The 23,683-nt window shown below is 39.0% G+C and overlaps 1 protein-coding gene across 20 annotated transcripts in view; it reads right to left on the bottom strand.

The window, feature by feature from the left end:
* kif1aa (kinesin family member 1Aa) overlaps positions 1 to 23,327 on the bottom strand; it is a 52,641-nt gene extending 29,314 nt beyond the window's left edge. For 2 of the 20 annotated variants that reach the window (XM_055016435.1, XM_055016446.1), the window contains exons 1-17: positions 22,967 to 23,326; positions 20,827 to 20,994; positions 9,070 to 9,143; positions 8,769 to 8,951; positions 8,593 to 8,658; positions 8,313 to 8,491; positions 6,989 to 7,100; positions 6,639 to 6,716; positions 6,415 to 6,480; positions 6,033 to 6,050; positions 5,836 to 5,914; positions 5,670 to 5,748; positions 5,242 to 5,384; positions 3,868 to 3,906; positions 2,157 to 2,359; positions 1,227 to 1,306; positions 518 to 593 (exon numbers count right to left, since the gene is read on the bottom strand). In XM_055016435.1, coding sequence (XP_054872410.1) covers positions 518 to 593; positions 1,227 to 1,306; positions 2,157 to 2,359; positions 3,868 to 3,906; positions 5,242 to 5,384; positions 5,670 to 5,748; positions 5,836 to 5,914; positions 6,033 to 6,050; positions 6,415 to 6,480; positions 6,639 to 6,716; positions 6,989 to 7,100; positions 8,313 to 8,491; positions 8,593 to 8,658; positions 8,769 to 8,951; positions 9,070 to 9,143; positions 20,827 to 20,932 — 1,581 coding nt within the window. In that variant the 5' untranslated portion in view covers positions 20,933 to 20,994; positions 22,967 to 23,326. Of the gene's footprint in view, positions 1 to 517; positions 594 to 1,226; positions 1,307 to 2,156; positions 2,360 to 3,867; positions 3,907 to 5,241; positions 5,385 to 5,669; positions 5,749 to 5,835; positions 5,915 to 6,032; positions 6,051 to 6,414; positions 6,481 to 6,638; positions 6,717 to 6,988; positions 7,101 to 8,312; positions 8,492 to 8,592; positions 8,659 to 8,768; positions 8,952 to 9,069; positions 9,144 to 20,826; positions 20,995 to 22,966 lie in introns of all 20 variants that reach the window. The other 18 variants (XM_035945811.2, XM_035945812.2, XM_035945810.2 and 15 more) reach the window with 15 other exon arrangements.
* Between the last annotated feature and the right edge of the window lie 356 nt (positions 23,328 to 23,683).

The following is a 23,683-nucleotide window of genomic DNA, read 5'->3' as shown; positions in this document are numbered from 1 at the left end:
TAAAACACTCTCTCGCAAGAAGAAACATCAAACAATCAACTATAGTTAAAACCATGCAGTGAAATTTACTCCCCACAGCCTCGCAGCGTGACTGTTTAATCTAGTCTCAGTCAGATGTTGCAGAGCTGCAGGCGAACAGCCAAAAATCACTGAAATGGGGGCGCTGCCATTATCTTCTCCCCCATGTTTACACCCGCTGCTGCCTTCAGTGCATTGAGGAAGTGTTTGAAGTGAGTAATAAAGCAAATTTAGGATTAATGAAAAAGAGAAGCCCTCATCTGATCGGCCTTGGCAAGGACCCTGTTGAAGTGAGACTCAGAGCACTCAGAGGAGACAGATTTAAACACTTCAGAGCTACAAACCTCGTTGGGGGAAAACAGCCCGACTGTGTCGATAAACACAGGCTGGGGCTTTCTAGGGCTATCGGAGGGCTTCGGGGTAAATAAATAAGCATTTCAGTGAATAATTTACATGATAAGTATCAGATCACAGTTTTGGTGATGTGGAGCTTTTTTACCTTCTTTGGAGAGAACACACCAACTGTGCCACCATCTTCACGCATTGCTACACCCATTTCTGCCAGCAAGGCCTCTCTGTGGAGGGAAATCAGACTCAGTCCACCAAGTGCGATTTATTTGTATATCACGATGCTTTACTTAACAGTACAGCTTTAATGAAAATGTAGAACAGTAATGTATTTTTCCTACAGGCCATACTGCACAAACAATCAATTTAATTACTCTTTACTGAAGTAAATCCTCAGCCTTAGGTCAAACAGAAAAAAATACATGTTTCTCTTGCCAATGCATTCCATTTCAGCACCAAGTTGCATTAAGAACTATCTTTTTTTAGGAAATCAGGAAACCAGGGTTAAACATTTAGTACTTACAAACACGGTTTAAAATAATCTTCATTAGTGTATATATCTTGTTACTTGCAAGACTGAATTCATGTGTGTCTGTTATAAGCCTCCTGTCTCTCTGTGTTCATGAATTATTCTTAAGTCAAGTCAAGTCACTGTTATTTATATAACACATTTAAAAATAACAGACCCAAAGTGCTTTCATACAGAGAAATAAGACGTTCCACATTTACCTGACCAATTTAAATATAACTCAGTCTTCTTTTGGCTGTGGCCCAGATTCTTTTGTTAAAGTGAAGTTGAATATCGGGATTACTGATTTTACTAAAAGAAAAAAACAAACAAAGCTTATTATTTATCATACCTTTCCATCCTAATAGCTTCCGTTCTGCGAAGTTTCTCTTCCCAAGTCTCATTAAGTTCAGCGATGATTTTCTCTGTTTCCTGACATTTGAAAAGAAAGTGGAAATTATAGTCACTTCTTAAAGAATATGAAAATAATTACAGTAAAAAGTGCTTTTATTGCATATGATGCTGGTGGAGAACTGTTAATCGTGCAGCTGGTTAATTTATTCATTTTATTATTCAGTGCACTCTTACTGCCTGCTGTTAATTGTTTTTTCTGTTTTTTTGTTGTTGTACTTTTTGCCCTGTTTTAATCGAGAGAGTAGTGGAGGGAGTAGAGATAAAGGGCGACAAGCAGAAACTCACACTGAGCCAGTATCAAACCAACAATACTGCATACAAATAGACTAATCCATATTCTAATCTGTGTGCTATTAGCTGTAACACCAGCAGCATAAAACAGACTTGGCAGAAAATCAGACCCAAGCATAAAAACATATTAATGCATTTCTTGCATCACCAACTAAATGCATGTAGGTTCTCAGCTTTAGGCCCAACAATAGACTCATCTGTGGCTTTAGGCTCAATATACTTCACTAACCCATTATTCTTAATTCCATTTACATATCTCATGTGATTTTTGGGTTGAAATGCAGTTTTCTCCTGTTCCAAGTATCCAGCCCTGAACTGAGGACGATTTGAGATTATCAAAAGACTCACCTGTTTATAGGGATGTATGTCTTCAGTTAGGATGTATGGTATGTATTAAACAACGGGAAGTCAACAAGTATTCAGAGACAATAAGAAAAACACTGAATATCTGTAAATGCTTGGTGAAGGACGCTAGAGATTTATCTGCATATAATCTGACTGATGGGTGTTGGGAAGGTCACATATGTAAATGCAGAGTGTGAGTTTGAATATAAACTGCACATTAATCAGAGCTCACCTTCAGCCTCTCGATGGCCTCCTCGCTTCCTGGGCTGAACATGATGCGGTCGTGCAGACTGGCGATAGATCCGGCACGACTGGACAAGGCTGAGAGAGACGGAGAGGGACTCATCCCCGTCATGGCATTGGTCACTGTGGAGAGATCATCCCTTTGATTCACAGCTTGGCCTTTATTGTTATTGTTCTTGTAATCGGATAGGTCTGTCGGGGTTGGGACAGGGTGTGGGGAGCGGACAGGATGTGGGGTCAGGATAATCGATAATAGGGAGTAAAAGAGCGGAGAAAATGCAGACAGAAAAGGAAGAGAAGGGAAAATAGAAAAGAAAGAAGATATGTGGCTTGAAACAAATCTAACTCACAGAGAGAAATTTCAACTGCTAGTGCAAAAGCAAGGGCAGCACCAGCAGACAGCCACGCACGAAGATCAACTTAAATGATGCAACCAGGAGGCCATCCAGCCACAATGAGGCTCAAAGGAAATGCAGCTAATGTATAAAACTTCAGGCAGAGCGTCATGTGCAGAATCATTCAAAAACAAGAAAATGTAAAGCTCTCTCTATCAGGAACGCTATTGCTCATTTCCAATCAAGCATCTTTGCAAGGAACAAATAAAATTTGTCATCAGTTATTTATGAAAAACAAACTACGTAAGCTTGGCGGTTCTATGTGCAGAGACATAATGACTCATTTGTAAAAGGCTCTTATTTTCCGCAGAGAACATTAGGAAGCCAGAACTCCCAATTAAGATTATTATCTCAAAGCAGCAAGATGCATTTATTGCGCAGTGTGCTTTGCTAGAATTAGTAATGTCAAAGCAGAAATCCATTTCTCTGGCAGAGAATCAGACACAGTGGTAGCCTGGTTTGACTGGCCTTCATTGGAAATTTTTGAGTCATAATTAATACATCTTCTATTTATTAAACTACTACACAAAATAGTTTACAGGTTTCTGTCCAGGGTTGTATCTTTGTTGTGACACCTCAAAGGCCAATGACACATTCTACAGCATGAAGAACAACCCTGCGGGTGCTGCTATGGCAACACGGCAATAAATTGCCCAAGTGTATCACAGCCATCCATCTGGACAGGCTTACGCCCGCTAAGATGGATCACATAATATTGCCTTTGCAGTTAATGAAGACATGTATTATGGAAAGGCTGTAAAAATTTATGGCATCAAATGAGACGACAACGTCAAAGGTCCAATATTATGTAAGTGATTGCGCTCATTCTGTGACTGAAGGCTGCATCGTTGTCTTTCTCATCATTGCTGCCAACAGGAGGCAGTAGAGCCAGACAGACCCTGCCAGGGGAATGATAGGCTACAGTTTCTACATCAGGGGAAATTAAAGGTCGGAATGAAAAGTATCCCATTATGGTCCATAAGCTTCCTTATTTTATTCCTCTGCTTTGTTGCTTTATGAATATTTAAGCTCTGCCCCACTAATGCCACAACTACGAAGCCATACGCAGATCTCTACAGCACCATAAAGTGACTCATAATAACCTAGTGATAAAAGCCAAAATGACAAAACCTGTACAGGCATGCTACTAGCATCAGCTTCTTGTATTTCAGTGAAAATCAACTCAAATAATGTGATCAATTCGTAACTTTACCATGGTGCTGCAGAGAACCCAAAAAAAGCCAGTATTTACTGTCACAATAATCACACTAAGCTGCAGAGCAAAAGCAAGAGCCAGAAACACACGTTTCAAACCCTCTATATCAGCACCAGACGCTCGATATGCTGGGAGAAGAGAAAAAGAGCGACAGAGAGAGAGAAAAGAGACAGCACAACACTTTTAGACAACATGTTAATGGTGTAAATGTTCACTTATTACTTGCTAAACATCAGAGTGGTGCAGTCCAAATGATATGCTCTCAGCATGTGATACATAGCTCTGAAGTTGTGATTCGAAGCAGCTCATGTTTTGTTTGATGGCATGCCAAACTCGTATGTGTCTACTTAAATATTTTAAGAAATTTTCCTCAATTTAACGCCTTAGTAAGTTATACATAAAATAGGGATTACAATAAAAATTAGCTTCAACATATGTGTGGTAATAATTTAGTTTCAGCAGGTAGTGTTGTGTTCTGAAGTTGTAAAGCTAAACTTCAGCTGTTATTTCAACACATTTGTCAAGGCATCGGACACGCAAACATCTTTCAGTCCTTTGCATCATATACCACGGACACTGTCATCTTGGTTTCTCACACAATGACTGTGCAGGATGCTTATTTTTAATCTCCTGCCAGTACAATGTCCCATTTGAATATTGTTTTTTTTGTGATTTTTTTTTTTTTTTTTTTTAAATAAAGTGTTCATTTCGGATACATTTTGTTGCAATTTATAGATCCTACAGATTTTCTCTGTTGCTTTTTTTTTGTGAACAAGCTGCAATTCAGGGCTTATGATAATCTTGTAACATAGATAGTTAAAGAAGAAAACCCTGGACTTAAACCGAGATGTTTCAGATAAGTAAGGAGCTATGTTTTCTGTGGGAGAGAATAACTCTCTATGGCATAGACTTTGGGCTTTGTTTGTCTGTAGGCTTTTGACATGCAAAAAATTATACTAAATGAAACAGGAAAACCCGGAATGCATAATATGGACCCTTTAAAGGTGCACCACTGCAGTGAAAGTGGGATTGCATCTTGCTGTAAGTAGATCTTTGATCTACAGCATGTAGATTTCTGCTACAGGACTCTGCTGGTTTTTACAGGGCAGGTGGGCTTTACTGTCAGGACTGACAGTTTCATTCTTCCTGCCTGTTTTTTTGTCACATGTGAGTAAGTTGCACTTCTGGTCTCACTGGAGTCTAACAGGAATCTCTATCTGTTCATTTCCATTCACTCATTCCCATTGATTTGCTGGTCTAGTTCTTACTTTGTTCCCTGCTCTATCTGATATCTCAACATACACAATGATTGTGAGCAGAGGGAGAATAAAAGCATGTGAGGGGAGCTGTGTGGGCTGAGCTAAGGCTGACAGTGTATAACTGAGAACAGTGATCACACTTACAAAAAGGTCTAAAACCAGCAAAGAGAATTTGAAAGAAATCTACAGTTAATGATCCCTTACTCTCAATGATGTCGCCCAGGCCCTGGGCGTAGAGAAGATCTTTGAGGCGAGACACCTCCTCCTTCAGCTCGCGCACCAATCGGTTGTTGGGATCCTCGTTGATGACAGCGTTACAGCGAATCTGTTTGGCACGGTCAGCGTACCTGAGGACACAAAGGGAGGCATCACTGAGCACAATGACACAGGTGAGGGAGGACACACACACATTCATGATTCCCCTAAGTTTATCCATGATTCTGCTGCCTGAAGCTGCAGCCGCAACTCGTGAAGGGTGTTTGAAGTGTGAAACTGAAGCAAACCACTGAGGAAACCACACATTACGCAACACTTCGGTTTCACTGGCATCAGTGTCCTTCAGAGCAACATTCATCAGCTGTGTGGGAGAAAACTTGTGCAGCAGAAAATGAAATGTACTGTCTGCTCTCTACCTGAGTGTGCTGAGCGTCTCGTCGTAGTTGATGTCAGCTGGACTCAGGGCAGCAACCATGGCAGTCCGAGAGTTCCCACCTGACACAGTGCAGAAGAGATATTTGAATAATTTGGTTTTAATTTGTGTAGAATTAATTTAACATTTTTAAGTAGTGAAACACCTACCCAAGTTTTCTCTCAGCAGCCAAGTCAAAACAGAATCTCGGTAGGGAATGAAGCTTTCTACTTTCTTCTTCTTTTTATTCTGTGTAATATATAAAAAGCATAAAAGGAAAGGTATTCATTTGCGTTCAGGTTGGAGAAGTAATAAATGAAAAAAAAAAAATGCAAAAAGTCTAATTTAAAGTATTCAATTCAATTACCTTATTTGGCCCAGAGTCCTACAGTGAAGTAAATGAAAAAAATAAAATAAGAATGTGAATTAGTTTTGTTGCCAAGTAGATTTTGGTACATAACAGTTATAACTAAAATGTATCTTTAAAAAAAAAAAAAAGAAAGATTTAAGATTTTAAAAAGCAAGTGTTACAAGCCATTAAACAGTAAGTGTTGCAAGACAAATCATCAGAAAGTGCAGCAAATCCAAGGAATTATAAAACTAAAAGGTAATGGAAACATTTCCAGTGTGCAGGGATGTGTAAGGTTACATAGTATGTAATGTAAACAATTTTAAATGTGCAAAACAAGTTTATCCAACATAAAATCTACTTTATCTTACAATGTAAAACAAATAGATAAAATGCATACCACTTCGGCTAAAGCAGAGATGACTTTCCCAAGTGTGGTTAGAGATTTGTTGATATTTGCTCCTTCCTGTGATACATCATGAGGCAGATAAGGATTTACAACGAAAGTAAAAACACTAATTGGCTGCTGTAATATAGGTTTAGTACCATTGATTGCTTCCCAATTCAGAGACTCCATGATTTTTTGGGGTATACCCAAAAGCCAGTGGAGGAAATGTTTTTTACCTTCAGCCTGGTTCCTTTGGCTCCAGTAGAATCTGCTCTCTCACTGCCAGCCAAATCCACCAGACTTATTTTGCTGACCTGCAATAGTACAATAAATGAACAGTCTTCAATCAACAAAACACAACACATTAGTGCCCAAAAAAATCTATAGGTGTTCGTCTTTATTCCAGACGCAGCCTTCATTAAAAACCAGCTTTACAATGCGGCCGTATCATTACGACCTTCAGGCTGTCATTGATTTCTACTTTACATTAAGATTTAAATCAGCGTCATCAGTCAGTGTGTAGATAACCAGAGACAACAGCTCAGTGTTATATAAATGGAGTCATGGTGTGATAAAAATCCTCTACCTTCTCAGATGTGTTGTCTGTCTCTGCATCGTGGCGTTTCTGAGTGAATATGATGTTAAAGACGGCGTGCGAGCGACTGCTGGTCTCGTTCATGTTGGTCGCAGCAACAGTTCTGCACAGACAGTAAATCAAGTTTTATCAGTTTGTTTACTTCACATTTGACTGACAAGCAGGACATATTTATTAGGTTTTAGGCATAAAATTACATGTTTTTTGAAAGCACAAACACACTTTTGAGCATTATTGCATAACAAAGACAGTTCTAGGCCACTTTATTACAGTGGAAATAATATATAGACGGCTAGTTTCCCAGAGGTTACAGAAGTGGATTAATAATTGGAAGGTTGCTTGTTCATGGCCAGAAGCTGCAATATCTCCTCCTTTGAGATCAGTAGACAATAAGACTGTGTTTATCACTACAATTCATATATTCAGCTACACAGTATGTGACACTCTGCCACCAGTATTAGAGAAGAAGTTAATTCAATCTCCCCAGTCTGGATTTGAGTGCTAGCAAACTTTAAATTTGATAATTTACTAATTTTATTGTATTGAATTTTACTTATTTATTTAACACACTTAGATGTAATGTGATTAGATGCATTAGGATGTGATGTGTTGATTGGTTTGTTTTGGCAACAGCGGATGTTTACTATTCATGCCAAAGAAAGAATTTTTAATTGAAAATTGAATCATTAGACATTAGATTTACATCTTAACATGAGACATTTGTAAAAGAAGGGGGTTTCAAATTGAAACAGCAACTGCTAAAATATCAGGAGTTTCAGTGTTTAATGTAGGTTTAGCTCCACAAGCACTTTCTCAAAATGCAATTCAGTTACACCTTTCATTAGACCTTTCTGTCTTTCAAATGGCACACCTTCCCTTTTTGAGGCCTTAACTCTTTGAACTTCAAGCACTTTCTGGGCATTTTTGGTCCAGATGAGACATCATGGTTTTAAGTTCAGATTTTGGTAGTTAAGTTTGGTTAACGACCAAAATGCAAAAGATGAGTAGTTCAAGGCCTGTCGGAAAGTTGCTTTCTGCTTTTACCATTTCTGACTGTGATAACTGGCGCGCTTTTGCAGATTTTTTATTATGCCTTTCACACATGCAGCAGGTTTTGGGATTCAGTGGATTAAGTTATTTTTCATAATTTGATTTGATTAGCTATTTTAACACAGAAATTGCTCTGGAGATACATAAAACATCATATATGCCTCAGTAATACCACTGACTAAGCGTGGAATCGGTGGAGTGACCCTTTAAGAGGTCCTCTCAGATAACAGTGTGAAGTCACTGGATCAAAGGCTGCCTCCATCACCTGGCCTTGTTGCCAGAGTCCATCAGGTCCTGGATGTCGTTGTAAGAGGTGACAGCCAGCTTGGACAGGTCCTCCACGTAAGGCCCCATCAGAGGATGTTCTCGCACTCGCAGGTTCCCTTTGTTTTTGGGGTTCAGCAAGTCCCGAACACGTTCACAGTAGATTTCCATGTAGCTTACCTGTTCAAATTCAAAATTAACTTCAACATTTATAGCAGGTGACACATTTGTGTCTAAAGTACAAACAGAAGGGGCAGATGACAGAGGCCACCCACACTTACCTCTACAGAGTAAGACATGCTGTTGTCTGTATTATCATTGATTTTTGTGAAAAGATCTTCACACAGCTGAAAGGAAAAAACAAAGCTATTTCTAAAACTGCTTCACAGAAATCGAGAATATTTTTTTTCCTAATTTATTAGCTGGTTTGGTCAAGTAATCCTGAGACTGTTTATACCAGGGGGATGATTCCTTGTTGATCCTTGACATCCTGTTTTCCCATCATTGTGTAGGATTTTCCAGCGCCTGTCTGACCATACGCAAAGATGCAGACATTGTAGCCTTCGAAGGCGTGAAGCAACATCTCCTCTCCAATGTCTTTGTAGACACGCATCTGAGAGGCATAATTGACATCCTCAGGCTGTGGACAGAGATCAATAATCAGCCATCTTAAAATCTCTCCTTAACCCAGTATAAAGCACATCTATGTACATGTGTCAGTGTGTTGTGTTGAGCTGCAGGAGAGCAGAAAGAGTTACCGAAGTGTGGGACCAGTAGGAGTAATCAAAGTTGAAGCTCTTGTTGTCTTTGGCCTGCTTGGGGTTGATGATGGCTGAAAGACAGGACAAGAAACACGGGTCAGAATGAGGCAGAGAGCTGCCCCTGTGAAACTGTATCTGAGCTCAGCTGGTATCATGTGGTGCTAATAGAGCTGGAAGGGCTGAGTCGCTTCTTCTTTTTGTACCAATACATATCTTTGGGATTTGGGGATAAGAAAACAATTTCCAAAAAAAAGGGGAAGTCACCAACACACATACTAAATACCACAAAATTAATTAGCGACAATGACAGGCTCTGATATGGTACCAGGTGTGATTAAACATCTTAATAAAGATCCAAAAACATTAAACTATTTATTAGGTTGGACTGAAAAACAGTAGTACAAATGAAATACTAGAATATCACTCATATACTGTATATATTTAAGCACTGCACATATATACCATGGATAAACATTAAATATTCAAACACATCAGGCTGCCATAAAAACCACCCTCGACTTTTTAACTGAAACCCTGCGATCATCAGTCTGTGCTCTTGAGTAAAGTCCCACCCACAGCATGATCTGACTGCTTATGTGTCAAAAATAACATTTCAATCTATACTCAAGGATAAATATTGAGATGGTCTCTTTTAATTAGGCATATAAGATAGGTATTAAAACAAAGGTTTGTGTTGAAGTTTGTGCTATTCTCAATTTTAACACCAATATTTCATTTTTACTGCAAATAAATATCAGCTGCAAATATAAAGCGAAATGTCTTGGGCCACATATCTAATTGCAATTCTTTTTGACAGGTATATAACCATTTGATTTGCAATGCAAGCTGTTAAAGTCAAGCGACAGTTCCACATACACTGCGTAACAGATTTAAAACATGTGATGGAGCATTACATAATGAGAAACCATCAAAAGTGTGCCTGTCAAACAAGGAGCATGTATTTGTAAAACCATTAGCACAACAGTTATGTCAAACATGTTCCATAACGTACATTCTAAATTGCAGTCTGATCTGCTAATTGCAGTGTTTTAAACTATATAGCCCTATTTTTCAGTTTCCTTAATTCCTAATGATTGCTTGTGGTGCCATTCCCACAAAAAAACTACATAATTCCCATTTCAACTTAAACACAGTGTTCATTCAGTAACTGAATCTACAGGGCTGTACAAACAGAACCATTAAAAATTATACTTTGTAGGTGATAATAAAATATCAGAGGGATGCACTATTCACCACTAATGACATGTTTTCTTGCTTTTCCTCTTTATTGTGCCGTTTCTTAAATGGCATTCACATTCAGATGATATTTTCAAGATCACCCTGCAGGTGATCTTGTGAGGATGTAACACTCAATACACAGAAAACAACTGAACTGTTCAATTAGAAAAATAATGCTATTCCCATTTCCTACTTTGTTGGTACTGCAAGATGAAAAAGCCATTTTGTCACCTGCCAGGTTTCACCGGCACAATGGCCATCTTAGCTCAGCTCACACTCAGCTTGCCAGCTTCAGCTCATCTTTCAACCGTTCAATGCTCAAAACAACCTACTGCCTTCAGCTGCACATTCTCAGGCTCTGCTGACCTTTCTCAGTTCTCCAATAAATCCTACCTTTGCCACTGTTATAATATTCATTCTTCCCAGAAGGCCGTTGAAGTGTTGATATGATTATATATCTTCCTGTGTCTGTCGACTATTCTGTAAATCACATGTGCCCTTTATGCACAAATCAATACAGTTGAATCCACCACGAGTCATTAAAGCTTCCATCGTTCTGCTCAAACAGGAAATACCTTCTGCCATTACACATTCATGACGATTAACACAGTGTATATCTATGGCTATATGGTGGTCAGTGGAGTTTTATGGCCACAGAGAATCCTGATCTGCTCTGGTAGATTTACATCCTCTGGACAACCCACGATGACTCATGCAAATCTAGTTAAATCATGATGGCTGATCAAATCATATCCTGCTGACCTGACTTCATGTTAGATACGTCTGCACACAGACCCTTTACAAATGAAACACAATGGGGACACACTGGTTTCTCTGGTTCACTTTAACTCTTAGTTTAGTTATGTTTCTACGATTGTACTGGACAGCTGTACATGTACAATATTTGACATTTTAAAAACAGCATTATTACTGCTTGTCCTGGTATTTAACTCCTACAAGACGAAATGTGATCTAATCAGAAACCATTGAGCTAGAAGAAATGTTTTATACTGCCAGAGATGAACCCTCCAGACTAGGGCTGTAGCCAACAATTATTTCCACTGTTCCATTAATCCGGTGATAATTTTCTATTTAATTAGTTGTTGTTTTGCCCATAAAATGTCAGCAATGTTTAAAAAAGTCAACCAGTGTCTTGAGATCACGTCCTCAAATGTCTTGTTTTACCTACAACCCAAAGATAATCAGCTTACTCTCAGAGGAGTAGAGAAATCTACAATATTAACATTTAAGAAGCTGGAATTACAAAACTGAAACATCCATTTAGAATTCAGACATAAGCACAAACAAATTAATCAATAATTTTAAAAAAAGATTACTTTTAAAGTCCCTCATAGTCTTTCTTCTAGTTATAAATATGACCTTCTAGTACCATAAACACGACTACCAATTTCTTCTTCAAACACTTTTATCAGTTTTATGAGTTATTTAATTTGAACTGTGTTTTATTTCTCTCAGTAATGTTTCTTCCTCTTTTTTAACACTGTTGATTTTAATATGCCATGTTGTGGTTTTATCTCTTTTAAATTCTTGCCTTGTTGCCTTGCAAAGCTCTTCCTAAATCGGATTTCATAAAGATTATTATCATAAAACACTTTAATTTAATAATTCATAGTTGACAACTGATTAATTGTTGCAGTTCTGCTACAAATGTCTTACAATAACAAAATACGAGGTGAAATATTAGATGTATAATGCAAAGAATTTTTTTGACAAATGTGTAATTCTCTGCATTTGTTGAGGCTTCTTCCTGCTGCAGATCAAGACTACGACAACAGTTCAATCCATTCTCTCCCAATTCAGCAGATACAAACACACCCAGCCACTGACATCCACAGTCTTTTGTGTGAATACTACAGCAGCTGTCAGTGTGCCCACCTAAAGACAGCATATCTGATGTGGTCTGGTGATGCCAGCTATGAAAATGCTTCCTCCCTGCTCCCAGAGCTCCAGACCATTTCTCTGCTAATGCAGATGCGGTCGATAACAGAGGAAAAGGCCCAGAGCTAAGTACAATCTCAAGTAAGTGTACACACTCTTGCTTCCTCTCTACACTGCTACAGCGTTTCCAACTATGAAATATAGGCCAGTGTGGCTGACTTAGGTTTCAGATTTCAGGCCCATGACAAAGAGATGAAGCCCATGACTCATCCAGGTACTCTGGAAGACAGCCAGATACAAACATAGATGCGCTACAGTCCTGTATTTCATTTGGTTTTAAAACATTTTTATTATTTTATTTGATACTAATAGTGGAGAGCAACATGAAATGTGTAGAAAAAGTGCAGATGAAACACATTCATCAAATGGACCTCAGGCAGGAATCAAATATTTATCCAAGCAGTTGTTTCTAGCCACTGCAGCAACAGAACCTGAAACCTTTTACCAGATTATTTGAAAATTGCCAAAAACACTCTTGAGAGCTGCTAAATTCTGGTCAACTCAGCAACAGACCCGTACTCATGTACAGTTTGCAAATGTAATGTATTTAACTGTGTGCCTTTTGTTTCCTGCTACACTCAGATTTATTTAGTTTTGTAGTACCGGTACCTTATTTTAGTTTTCCTTTTATCCTGTGTTCGACCTCTTCATCTCATAAAAACCCTTCTGGGAAAGAATGTAGAAAATTAGCATTCATTATAAACAATGTGACACTTGCCTTCGGATAGCTGTGTTCAGTTTATCTATGTATAATTAGCTGGAAAAGCTATTCCTCTTCTACAACTGTGTTTTCTCCTGCCACATACAGTCCTCTACAGTAATTTGTCCTGACATTAAGCAGCATTAGAAATTACAGTTTGACGTAAACATCTATTTAGAACTGGATGAACAAGCGGTCGTAATCAAGTAATGACTATTAAATGTTCCACGCATCATATTAGTGCATCAGTAATGTTCATCTTGGTTACATTTGGCATGTTGTGTTGCTGAGTGGTACAAAGCTAAAGTCCTCATTTTCTCTGGAAAAAAATAAGTTTTGGAGTTGCACCTGCTTAAACAATGCAATGCAAAATGTAGGTTCTGCTCAAGGTTTTTTCCCTGTTAAAAGGGTGTTTTCCTTGCCACTGTCGCCTTGGGGCTTGCTCTGGGGGTCAGGCATATGGGTTCTGTAAAGCGTCTTGAGACAATGTGACCTGTAATTGGTGCTATATGAATAAAATTGAATTGAATTGAATTAAAATTGATTTACAGTTTTACTTAGCAGACATTTTTAACCAGAACGACGTACATCTGAGAGTAGATCCAACACAATGCAGGTAGGCGTGGCAGCACAAAGGGCCTTGCCTAAGGGACCTCACTGGACAACTGCACCCTGACCAGGATTTGAACCAACAAATCTCCTGTGCTAAAGTCAGGGGTGCTAATCACTGCACTATCCAGCTGCTAGAGATGCTTTAAAATAGATGTTTTGCTCCTGTCTTAATTGACAACTGCTCAAACTGAATGTAGTTTCTATTCAGGAAGAAGACATATTACCAGGAGGGCTGTAGCCTCTAGGTCAACTGGTCAATTGGTTGGTCGATATTCTCCCTTTCAACAAAAATGTCATTGGTTGGTTGCTGGTGTTACTTTAACGAGGAAGAAAGTGCTACATCAATAGCCTTCCAGAATTCATCCATTATTTTCGACAGCAAAAGTAAGACTTTCTGTGAACACCTTTCCTCACAACTTTGAGAGTAGGTTTGATTTATTTAGTTGATGTTTACTGAGAGTCTTCTCTTAATGAAATGAACAGACGTTACATCAAAAAAGTCGGTGTGGTTCCATTTCGTTCAAACAAATGGGCAAAAAGTGTGAACTCTGCAAACAGCAGTTTGTATATCACAGCTCAACCACTAACATGGAAGATCATCTAAAACAGCAGGCTAGTATGTCTGCATTGTATTTCTCAATAATTCCCTTGTTCTGATCACCAGTTCATATCGTTCTGTTTTCACAAAACATACGAATACGAGCAGGTTCACACTGCTATTGCTGCAGTCTGTGATTATCATTTCAGTATAAAATAACCAGGTTCAAATGATTAAATACACTGCAAATACTAGATTTTTTGTGGATTTATAATACATTAAGGCCAATAACTCCTTTGTGGCCAATTTAGAACATCTAGAGATGAGATCTTTTCCCTTGTGACCAATTGATCGACTCAGTTAAAGGGTAGGTACAATTTCAGACCACCAAGGTTCTCTTTGATTCACTGCAGCCCTAATTAACTGGTGAACTGCAACTTGCTTAAAATATCTTGTAGCAACATGTCACTCAGTTATGTATGTTATATGGCCTTATATGGTCTGTCTGATATACAGTAATAACTCAAATCTGTTCTATTGTTAAAGAAAAATGTGTATTTCAGAATGAATATTTAGCAAAACAGGAGAGAAACTGGTCTTCCTATAAATAACACTGACCTGGTTCCATCAAATCTAGAATCAATCACTCAGAAGAAAATCATCAACTAAATCACATTTAAAAAGAGACATGGCTTATTGTGCCAAACCTCTAAAATAAAAAGATATCAAGATCTGACAGAGGCCCTGCAGTGTTACATCCTCTCGTTGCTTACTCATCTTTGATTGTGCTATGATTCATACAGGATGAGCCTCCACCCATCCTTCAGCACTCAGGCAAGGTAATTACCTTAAGAGTGATCGGCAGCACATATGAGGGTTACAGAGCGATCAGGGCAGGCTGCTTACTTAAATAACACTCAGTAGCTTCATATCTTTCTCAGTGGCAAACACTAATCTCCATCAGAGGACAGCTTTTTGCATAATTTTCAGCACACAGAGCCTCCAGTCTTCATCTCACTCCCTTTTACTGTTTGCCTTCTCTTTTGGTGATGAAAACATTTTTATTTGCTATGTGTTGAGTTTACAGGTGACACCAGGAGTGGAATTCACGTCATGGAGGGCATGATCACATGATCTTTGGCAGTGTGATGACAAACCTCGTCACCAGGTGCATGTACATGTCACGTCCACACTATTATTACCATAACGGTTGCACATTCAGACATCCATTTCTGACAAACCCTTTTCTTTTCACAGAACATAAATCACATCTTGGAAACGGGAAACATTTATAGGAGCTATGTCTTTGTTTCTATTTTTACAGGTCAAAATTTGAAGATCCATCCAAACAATTATGTGAGGGAACAAAGCAGAAGGCAGACAATTCCTAATTAAAAACAGACATTAAAAAACCTCTGCATGTTATGGTGTTTGCTCAGCACAGTGTCTTGTAATCTGTTACAAAATAACATTTTATCAACTACTGAATAAATCAAATTTAGTTCCTGATGTGTTCATTCAGAGCAGGGTTACAACCACTAACAAACGCAATTACTGAATTACTTGCTAACATGTTTTTCGATTAATTTATAAATCGTTTAGTTGATAAAATGTCGTCAGAGTTGTTTCTGAGTAGTTTTGTCCATTAACTGAGTGAATAATCAACTAAATCTTTCAATTCTGCCAAATTGTTCTAAACTGTCCTAAAACCTGCTACAAAAAGATTTCCACACTGATAATGGTTATTTTGATAATTTAATCCATTTTACTCCACTTTCACTTGAGTCAAACCTTTATTTCAAATTAAAATACTGTAGCATGTTTTCACCACAAATTCTACTTGTAATACAATATTTCATTTACTGTGTATTACAAAGGAAGAATTTCTAAATAAGAAATGGTTATTATATTACAAATTTGAAAGATCTATATGTATGTTTTTTCAATAGCATATTTCAAAAGCATGATTTTACAGTTCACCTAATATCAGGTTTTTAATAGTATGAATTGGGGATTTGAAAAATATGAATTCCTAACTGATGAACACATATCATTTTTATCAAAACCACTGTAGCTGTGAGGAACATCTACACCTCACATCACTTTACCTAATTATAGCAGCGATTATATGCTGCAGTTTAATTTTAGGTGTTATTCTGCTGTGTTTGCAACATTTTTCTTGTGCCACACATTTCATGTTTGTGTCCGTCATAGCTGCTGGATCTTCATAATTGTGACGGAGGGATGCTGGTCGGACTGTCACGGGTGACCTGCCCTAGTCAATAGAGAGGAAATGTGGCTGCATCAGCAGGTCTGGCAGAGGAGATGTGAACCCATTGACAGGGAGCAAAGCCACGTAGATGCTATATTCAGCAGCAGCCGCCGTTTGCTGCTGGACTCAGTTTACAGTCTATCTATAAGACAAGTATTGGCAAGGTGCACTGTAGCTGTCTATGTTGTATGCCTGAATTAGCATAAAAGAGCAGAAAATATTATGCAATTGGGGATCTTCTGCCTCATTGACTGCAAGCATGATCGGTCCACATCCAGTACAGACAGTGAGCCTATGCATTGTCCTGGTATTTCTGACCAAATAATAAACCAAAGCGCACCGAGTAAATGAATCCTCAATTAACGAAACTGACTAAAATATATGTATTTGGCTGACTAAAACCCTGTTTGGGGGCAGCACTAATTTCTCTATGCAAGACAAATCATGGTTAACAAGATCATAGACCGTGCTTAGAAAAAGCAACATGAATCCACTAGATAAGGCGTGTTGCAAGATTGAAATGACAAAAAGCAGCTGAATGAGACTTTAAAATCCTTCCTGGTTTTCATTAATATGAAAAGATGTTAACTGCACCAGTAAAAGACTAAATTATAACAGGAACAGGAAACAGTGTTGGCCTACTTACAATGAACTGAAATGACATTTGGTTTCAACAGCCATCAGTCACTGCATTGAGCTGAGCTGCTGAACTTTGTCAATATCATGCAACTTGAATGAAACCAGGGTCCACTTTATTGGATTATAGCCCAAAAGGCACAAAAAGCAACAATATAATTGAAGAAAAAGTAGCCAAAGCTGGTGTTACAGTGGTGTGTCTAAAATTAAACACACAGAATACAACAGAAATACATACCTTTGCCACCATGATTGGATATAAGAGATTGCTTTTACAGATATTATTGTGGTGTACAATCCAGATATTTTAATTTCTGATGTTTTCAGAATTTTTCTGCAGCTGCATAAATGTAAATCCAGCCACCAAGTCTTTGTATCTACTAGTCGTTTAAAAAGAGGCCCAGTATCCCTTCAGGTCTGTCTCCTGCATCTTAATTAAGGTCAGTGTGGAAGGGAAGATCTATCAAACAACAAGATTACTGCCAGTCTCCTGCTTTGTGGGAACTCAGCTATTGACCCACACATGAGTGTCAGAGAGCACAAAGCAGCAAGAGAGAGAGAGAGAGAGAGAGATACAAAAAAATCCAGAACTCCTTTTTCTTGTTCTTTTCTTCAGCCCAGACTACAGACGGACAAGGGGGCATTTATACCCTGCCTCTGTACCCCCTCCAGACACTGCAACCAATGGGCTTTTTCATGACATCAGCCTACTCACATCCTCCAGCCCACATCCAGAGCCATTGACTCGGTTTGGAAGAGAACAATCTGCTCTGCTGAAAGACCTCCAGTCTGGCTGAAAGCGGCTTTGTGCGTGTGAACAACATGAACTTCTCTAGTGATGCTGGCATAATATTAAATTCAATTTTATTTCTGGATTTTAAAATAACTAACAAAAAACTGTACATTCAGACCTACTTTTTTCAACATGTGGTGAATGTGGCAGATGCTTCGCTTTAGTATGTCAAAATGACATCAATTCAGTTGTCATCAGCATTAATATTTCCCTTTAGTGACGCTTCTACTGTCAGGTAGAAGCGTCACTAACCGGTTCATATTTTTGTGCTGCACAATATATAATTTCAGTATCGACCTTGTAATGTGTGCAGGCACAATAGTCGCCCCACTGCAGAATAGCAATGTGAAGTAGGACAAACTAACTCATACTACAATTTTTTTTGCTGCTTGATACAACAAGAAAACAGTTTTAATTTTCCATGACTAATCCACACTAATCTGAGTCTGTGTGAATGAACACAATGTACTCCGATATAAAGGTTTTCAGACACGCTGAGATTCTTAAAACTTTATTCACAAGACAGAGAGTTTGTTGATATGCATGTTCCAGGGGAATAGGAGAGAAACATTGAAAAGGAAGATTTGGTTGCTAAAAGAAATGCAACATCATTTTTATGGGATTATTTCAGCAACAGAAAGGACAGCATTGACCAAAAATGGGTCCTCTGTCGGCAGTGTCTTGCAATTGTTGCTACTACATGACGTAACACAACAAATTTGTTTGACCATTTATATCAGCATCACAGAGCTCTGTATGACAAGTGCAAAGATCTGAATGCCATTCAAGGCAAAAGACTATTTCAGATGTGTTTGGTAATGTGTGTTTTTTAAAAGATGTTCCTATTTTCTGTGCAGATGGACCTCATACAAAATCACCCCACTTATTCCAGAATGATTGATTCTCCCCAAATGCTGCAGTTAGTCAAGTAATCTGGTGAAAATTAGAAAAAATAGTTCATATTGCAGGAAACGAAAATATCTGAATCTCAATTTTTTTTTTTTTTGTTTGTTCATTTCTTCAATATCGCAAAGTCCTAGTAAATTGGAAGGAATCAAGCAGTTCCCAAATTTACATGACCGCAGATCTGAGGTTGTCTTTAATAACTTAAATATATGATATCACATTAGATTTAACTGTAGTCCACCTGTCACATTTTTACTCACTGTGGGTTCATTTTTCACTGCAAAAAAAAAATCCTGCACCTCAACAGAAACAAAACAACTATGGCTAGAAGTAGAGAAACAAAAATGTCTTTTGTGTTGTTTAACAAAGTGGTATTTCATTATAAATTTACTAAAATTGAAAAAAATCTGGACACGTAACATTCCAGAGGTGTTACCAATATCAGAATAAAGTCCTATTGCTGTATAGTACTTATATTTTAGTGTGTTTTCATAGTTGTCTTCTGTTTTCTTTGTTGATACGACTGCTGGTCGCAGTCTCATAGCTTCATATGCACTGAGGAGGGCAGAGTTTTTGTTTTTTTACAGAATCTGTACAATGCAAATAGTTTATTTTTGGAAAATCTGAGTAATGAGACATGCCGAATTAAAGGATTTTGATTAGATATTCTCATTTGAAGCTTAGATTTGGTAAATTTACCAACAGAACAGCACATCACAGATGATTATTAGAGGTTAAATCTCACCACTGCATCCGTTTTTACAATTTGTGGCTCTGATAAATGGTGTAATTTTGGCAATTTTTATGTATTTTTTTCTTACAGATAATGTGCCTTTTAAACCTGCCAGGAGCTTTGGGGTTTAGGGGATTAAAGTCACATACATCTGGATAAATTGCTTGATTAAAACATCTCATTAGTTTGAATTCTGTCAATATATTCCCAGTGGACAGCAGTACCTCTGATCTCAGTTTACGCTACTAGAGGAGACAATACTGACAGCTAAACACTCATTGTCCACTGCTGTAAAGTAAGAGGTGGAAGTGACACCACTCCTACTGCAGCCGTCAACATTTTAGACACCATCAGCCTACATCACAAGCTGCAACAAAAATCAAAAATAAAACCATGACAGCCCAAAAAAGGCCACCCAGCTCGTTGTCTAGTCACCCATGACAGGACGAGGGAGGAGGGAGATGGCTAATTTAGGCCAAATGGTAAATATTTCAGGAAGCCTCATTCATTATTGACGAACGGCTTTACCTTGCGAAGCAGACTACATATCGAGTGTCTTTCCAGTCTCCTCGCTCTGTGCTCGGTAAAATCCGTGCAGTGTGGGGCGCTCTGAACTACATTCTTTACAACATGTGAGAACAATAACAAACACAGTAGGCTTGGCAGGAAACATGTCATTTCTAATTTTTTTAAGACTACAAAAATGACATTTCTTCCATTTGTTCACTGCCATGTTGTATCTACTGTATATTCTGCATTAGCAAAAACATTGATTACAAAATGTTGAATGAGGAGCCACATTTTAATCTGAGTTAATCTGGCCACACCCACAGATAAACAGCATTGTCCTAAATTAATATCAGGTCAAATTTGATGGAGATTATGTCGCCTGAAGTGTGCTGTTCAAGACATTTACAAAGCAGGCGATTATAATTTGATAACCGCTTTAGTGCTCGCTCTGTTTAGCAGCAGAAAACAGTTCAGCTAGATTACATTTTTGTCCGAGATAGAGGGGAAAATGTGCTTCCTCTGAAGTTAAAGCTGATTCTAAATAAATGCTCGTATCATGTGTCCCGCTTGTTTACCAGAGATTTGCACAGTCACTCCAGCACCTATGCAGAGAAAATTTATCTTTCAGTAATCTTGTCACACAGCAAGGTCAGAGTTAAGGTGAGTGAAAGTACAGCTGAAAATTCATGCATTTTGTTCGCAGAAGAATCTCACAGCTCAAGCTTACATATTTCTGCACATTTTTATGTTTCCTGCAATCCACTGTAGATTTAGTTCAGCATTTAAAACACTTAAAACAATTGACATACAGTGCATTCTGTCAGTTCAGTGAAAAAAATGGGTTTAGACTACTTACTGGTGGTGTTTCCAGACATCTGAATGATGCATTTGCTTTCTTTTCCAATCTCTCTTGAATTGAAGGGGCGGACTCGCACTGCCACCTTCACTGAAGCCCCTGCCATGGTGCTGTCTTCCTAGCACCTCGGGGTGCCTTCTTTAGTGCTCGGGTGTGGAGCCTGCAGGTCTGGGGATGGGAGGGGAAAGTGAATCGTTATTAATACAATAATTGGACTTATTAACGTGTCAGCTCATAGGCAGTTGGCAGGCCAAAAGTGGCTTATGGAACAGTGTCTGTCATGTGTCATGCTGTGTAACTGTACAAAACGGACGTATTTTTACATGTTTGTGAAATGGTGGAATATTACACACTGCGGTTGGCGTGTTTGGGACAATAGAGGAGGGCAGGGCTGAGTGGCTGTAACATGAAAAGACCGTGCATGGTCAGCTACTGCCAAGGCAGATGGATAATAAAGCTAGCTGTAACAAAAGAAGTGCAGCAGCAGCTAAATGTCAGTCTATTTCTCTGGACGACAATAGCACTGAAACCAGCCACAAATCCAGGGCTGGGCTCCATTCAGCAGCTCCGTTTTTATGAACCACTGGCTCCCTAAAGACTCCAAAATGAACATGAAATCACTGTGTGATTTTAGTGTGTTGTGGGCGGATCGAGAGCAACCGTGACTCATCATCAAATTACAATCTACTAATGTTTTTGTCAATAACCGCGACAGTGAGCGACACAGTTATCTTTTACTGCTGCTGCCTCGGGTGTACTTGCACATACTATCAAATGATGTCATACTACAGCATATTAATGAGAGAGAATGTTGCTTATTTTACTTAATTTACATACAATATTTGGGATATGTTGGATTTGGTCTGAATATTCAATTACCTGATAACCATTTATGATTTGGAGACACATTCATGTGACATTGGCGTTGCTTGCTTATGATCGTTGACTAGTGAGATATGTTTTTTATGATGCTGTGATACATTTTAAATCTTTACGTAAACCATATTCTAATGTTTATGTCTTTTAGTTTATGCTGCTCCAGTCTAGGCTGATATTCTTAATCTAAATGGTTAAATGGAAGCTAAATTTGATAAATATTCAGAGAATGTTCCATTAGTTGGTGACTCAGACGTCTGTCATCATTATTGAATCTTGTGAATTTGCTGTGTCACCCTGTTTCCTGGTACACCCTCTACACAGCTGACACCTAAACACATCCATTTGTGCAAGCATGTAACGTTATTACAACAGGAAAGCAGCAAGAAGGCTCTAAGGTGCTGTGGACAAGACGGAGGTCAAATAGGGATGAATCAATGAATAATATAAAAGCTTCAGCATTAATTCAATCCAGTTTAACATATGAAATGAAGGGACAAGGATGGGATCCACATGTGTAGGCGTCTGCTCACTGTGCAATATGACATCTTGTGTAAAGATCATTCTTAAAAACGAACATTTAATCTGTTTTTTCCTCCTCTCACACAACATCCATGGTCATAATCTGCTCTCACAGATGCTCAGTCCAATCAGCTGATGGTGCAGCTCAGCTGGGCGGCCACCATCTTCCCGGTGACAAAGGCTAATGCAATATAAAAACAGACTGGTGTGTTTACTTGAGAGCATTTTTTGACAGGTTTTAGCTCATCAGTTCTGTACATATACGTTTAAGAAACACTCAGTAGCGTTTAAGGGTAGCAGAAAATCAATAAATACTAAGTGAACCCGTGCTAAAGCTAACATGAAGCTAAAACTGACATTTAACGGCTGGTTCTGAAAAAAATATACTTCTTGCGTAGTTTAAAGTAACATTTACCGTCCTGCAGTTTACCTTTCTCTCAATGACACGACACTGCGTTTATTCCCGACGCCCTGCTCTCTCACACACACGCAATTAAAAGCCACTTTAATTTAAAATATTTGCATTAAAACACCGTGACAGTCGGTGAACCGTGTTACGGAACAGCTTTACTATCATTTAGCCGTTGTAACATTGGAGCCTCCACCATGGCCGCACCCTGAGCCCATCTCCTCCCTGGGGATTTAACACCGAGTAAATACACACCGACTCGTTAAAACGCCACCTCAGCCTCGAAAACGGAGGAATAACGTGACATAGTGTTAAAATAAGGTGCTGTCCTACCTCCTGCCTCCTACCGCAGTGTCTCTCTCCGGTGTGTTATCCTCCAGCTACCTCCACCTCCAGGTCCGGCTCTGCCCCGAGCTAGCAGCCGCCTCTCCTCCCCATGAAGGAGCCACTAAAGGAGCCGCGAAACGGGGCCTCAAACCACCCCCGACCTCCGTCCCTCCTTCCGCCCGGCCGTATGAGGAGGCTTGGCGGCTCGGTAGCCGTGGAAAGACTGACGTTTAACCCGAACCGGAGCGGTCAAAATGGCTCTGTTGTCTCGGCGTCTTTGGCAGAGGAGGATGCTGGAGCTCCGCTGACATCACCGCCGAGGGAGGTAACAGCATCAATGTGGAGGGAGGAGGAGGAGGAGGAGAGCAGGGGGGTGAGGAAGGGGAGGCAAGATCCCGCTTCAAACACCTAATTTTAAAGCTGCAAAAAGAGTGCAATCCTTTTTGTGTTGCTATGTAGTTAAAAGCAACACCCAGCAGGGATATTAATATCTCTAAAAGTCCAGGTTGGTTGCAGCATCACTTTGCATGCGGTTGATATGAGGACATATTAGGGGATGAATGAGGTTTAGTAGGTCAAACCAGGGACATCAAGCTGAGAGGAGACAAGCAGGTCACTGCACCATGGAAACACACAAAAGATAGAACATCTTGGAGCACAGCCCGGCCACAAAAACAGGATTATACACTAGCTGTGGCTCGGTATTACCACATTTTTTATTTT

Source organism: Amphiprion ocellaris, chromosome 2 (genome assembly GCF_022539595.1).
Source record: "Amphiprion ocellaris isolate individual 3 ecotype Okinawa chromosome 2, ASM2253959v1, whole genome shotgun sequence".
Taxonomy (NCBI): domain Eukaryota; kingdom Metazoa; phylum Chordata; class Actinopteri; family Pomacentridae; genus Amphiprion; species Amphiprion ocellaris.
The sequence above is the reverse complement of the archived record's forward strand: the minus strand, read 5'-3'. Positions and strand labels throughout refer to the sequence as shown.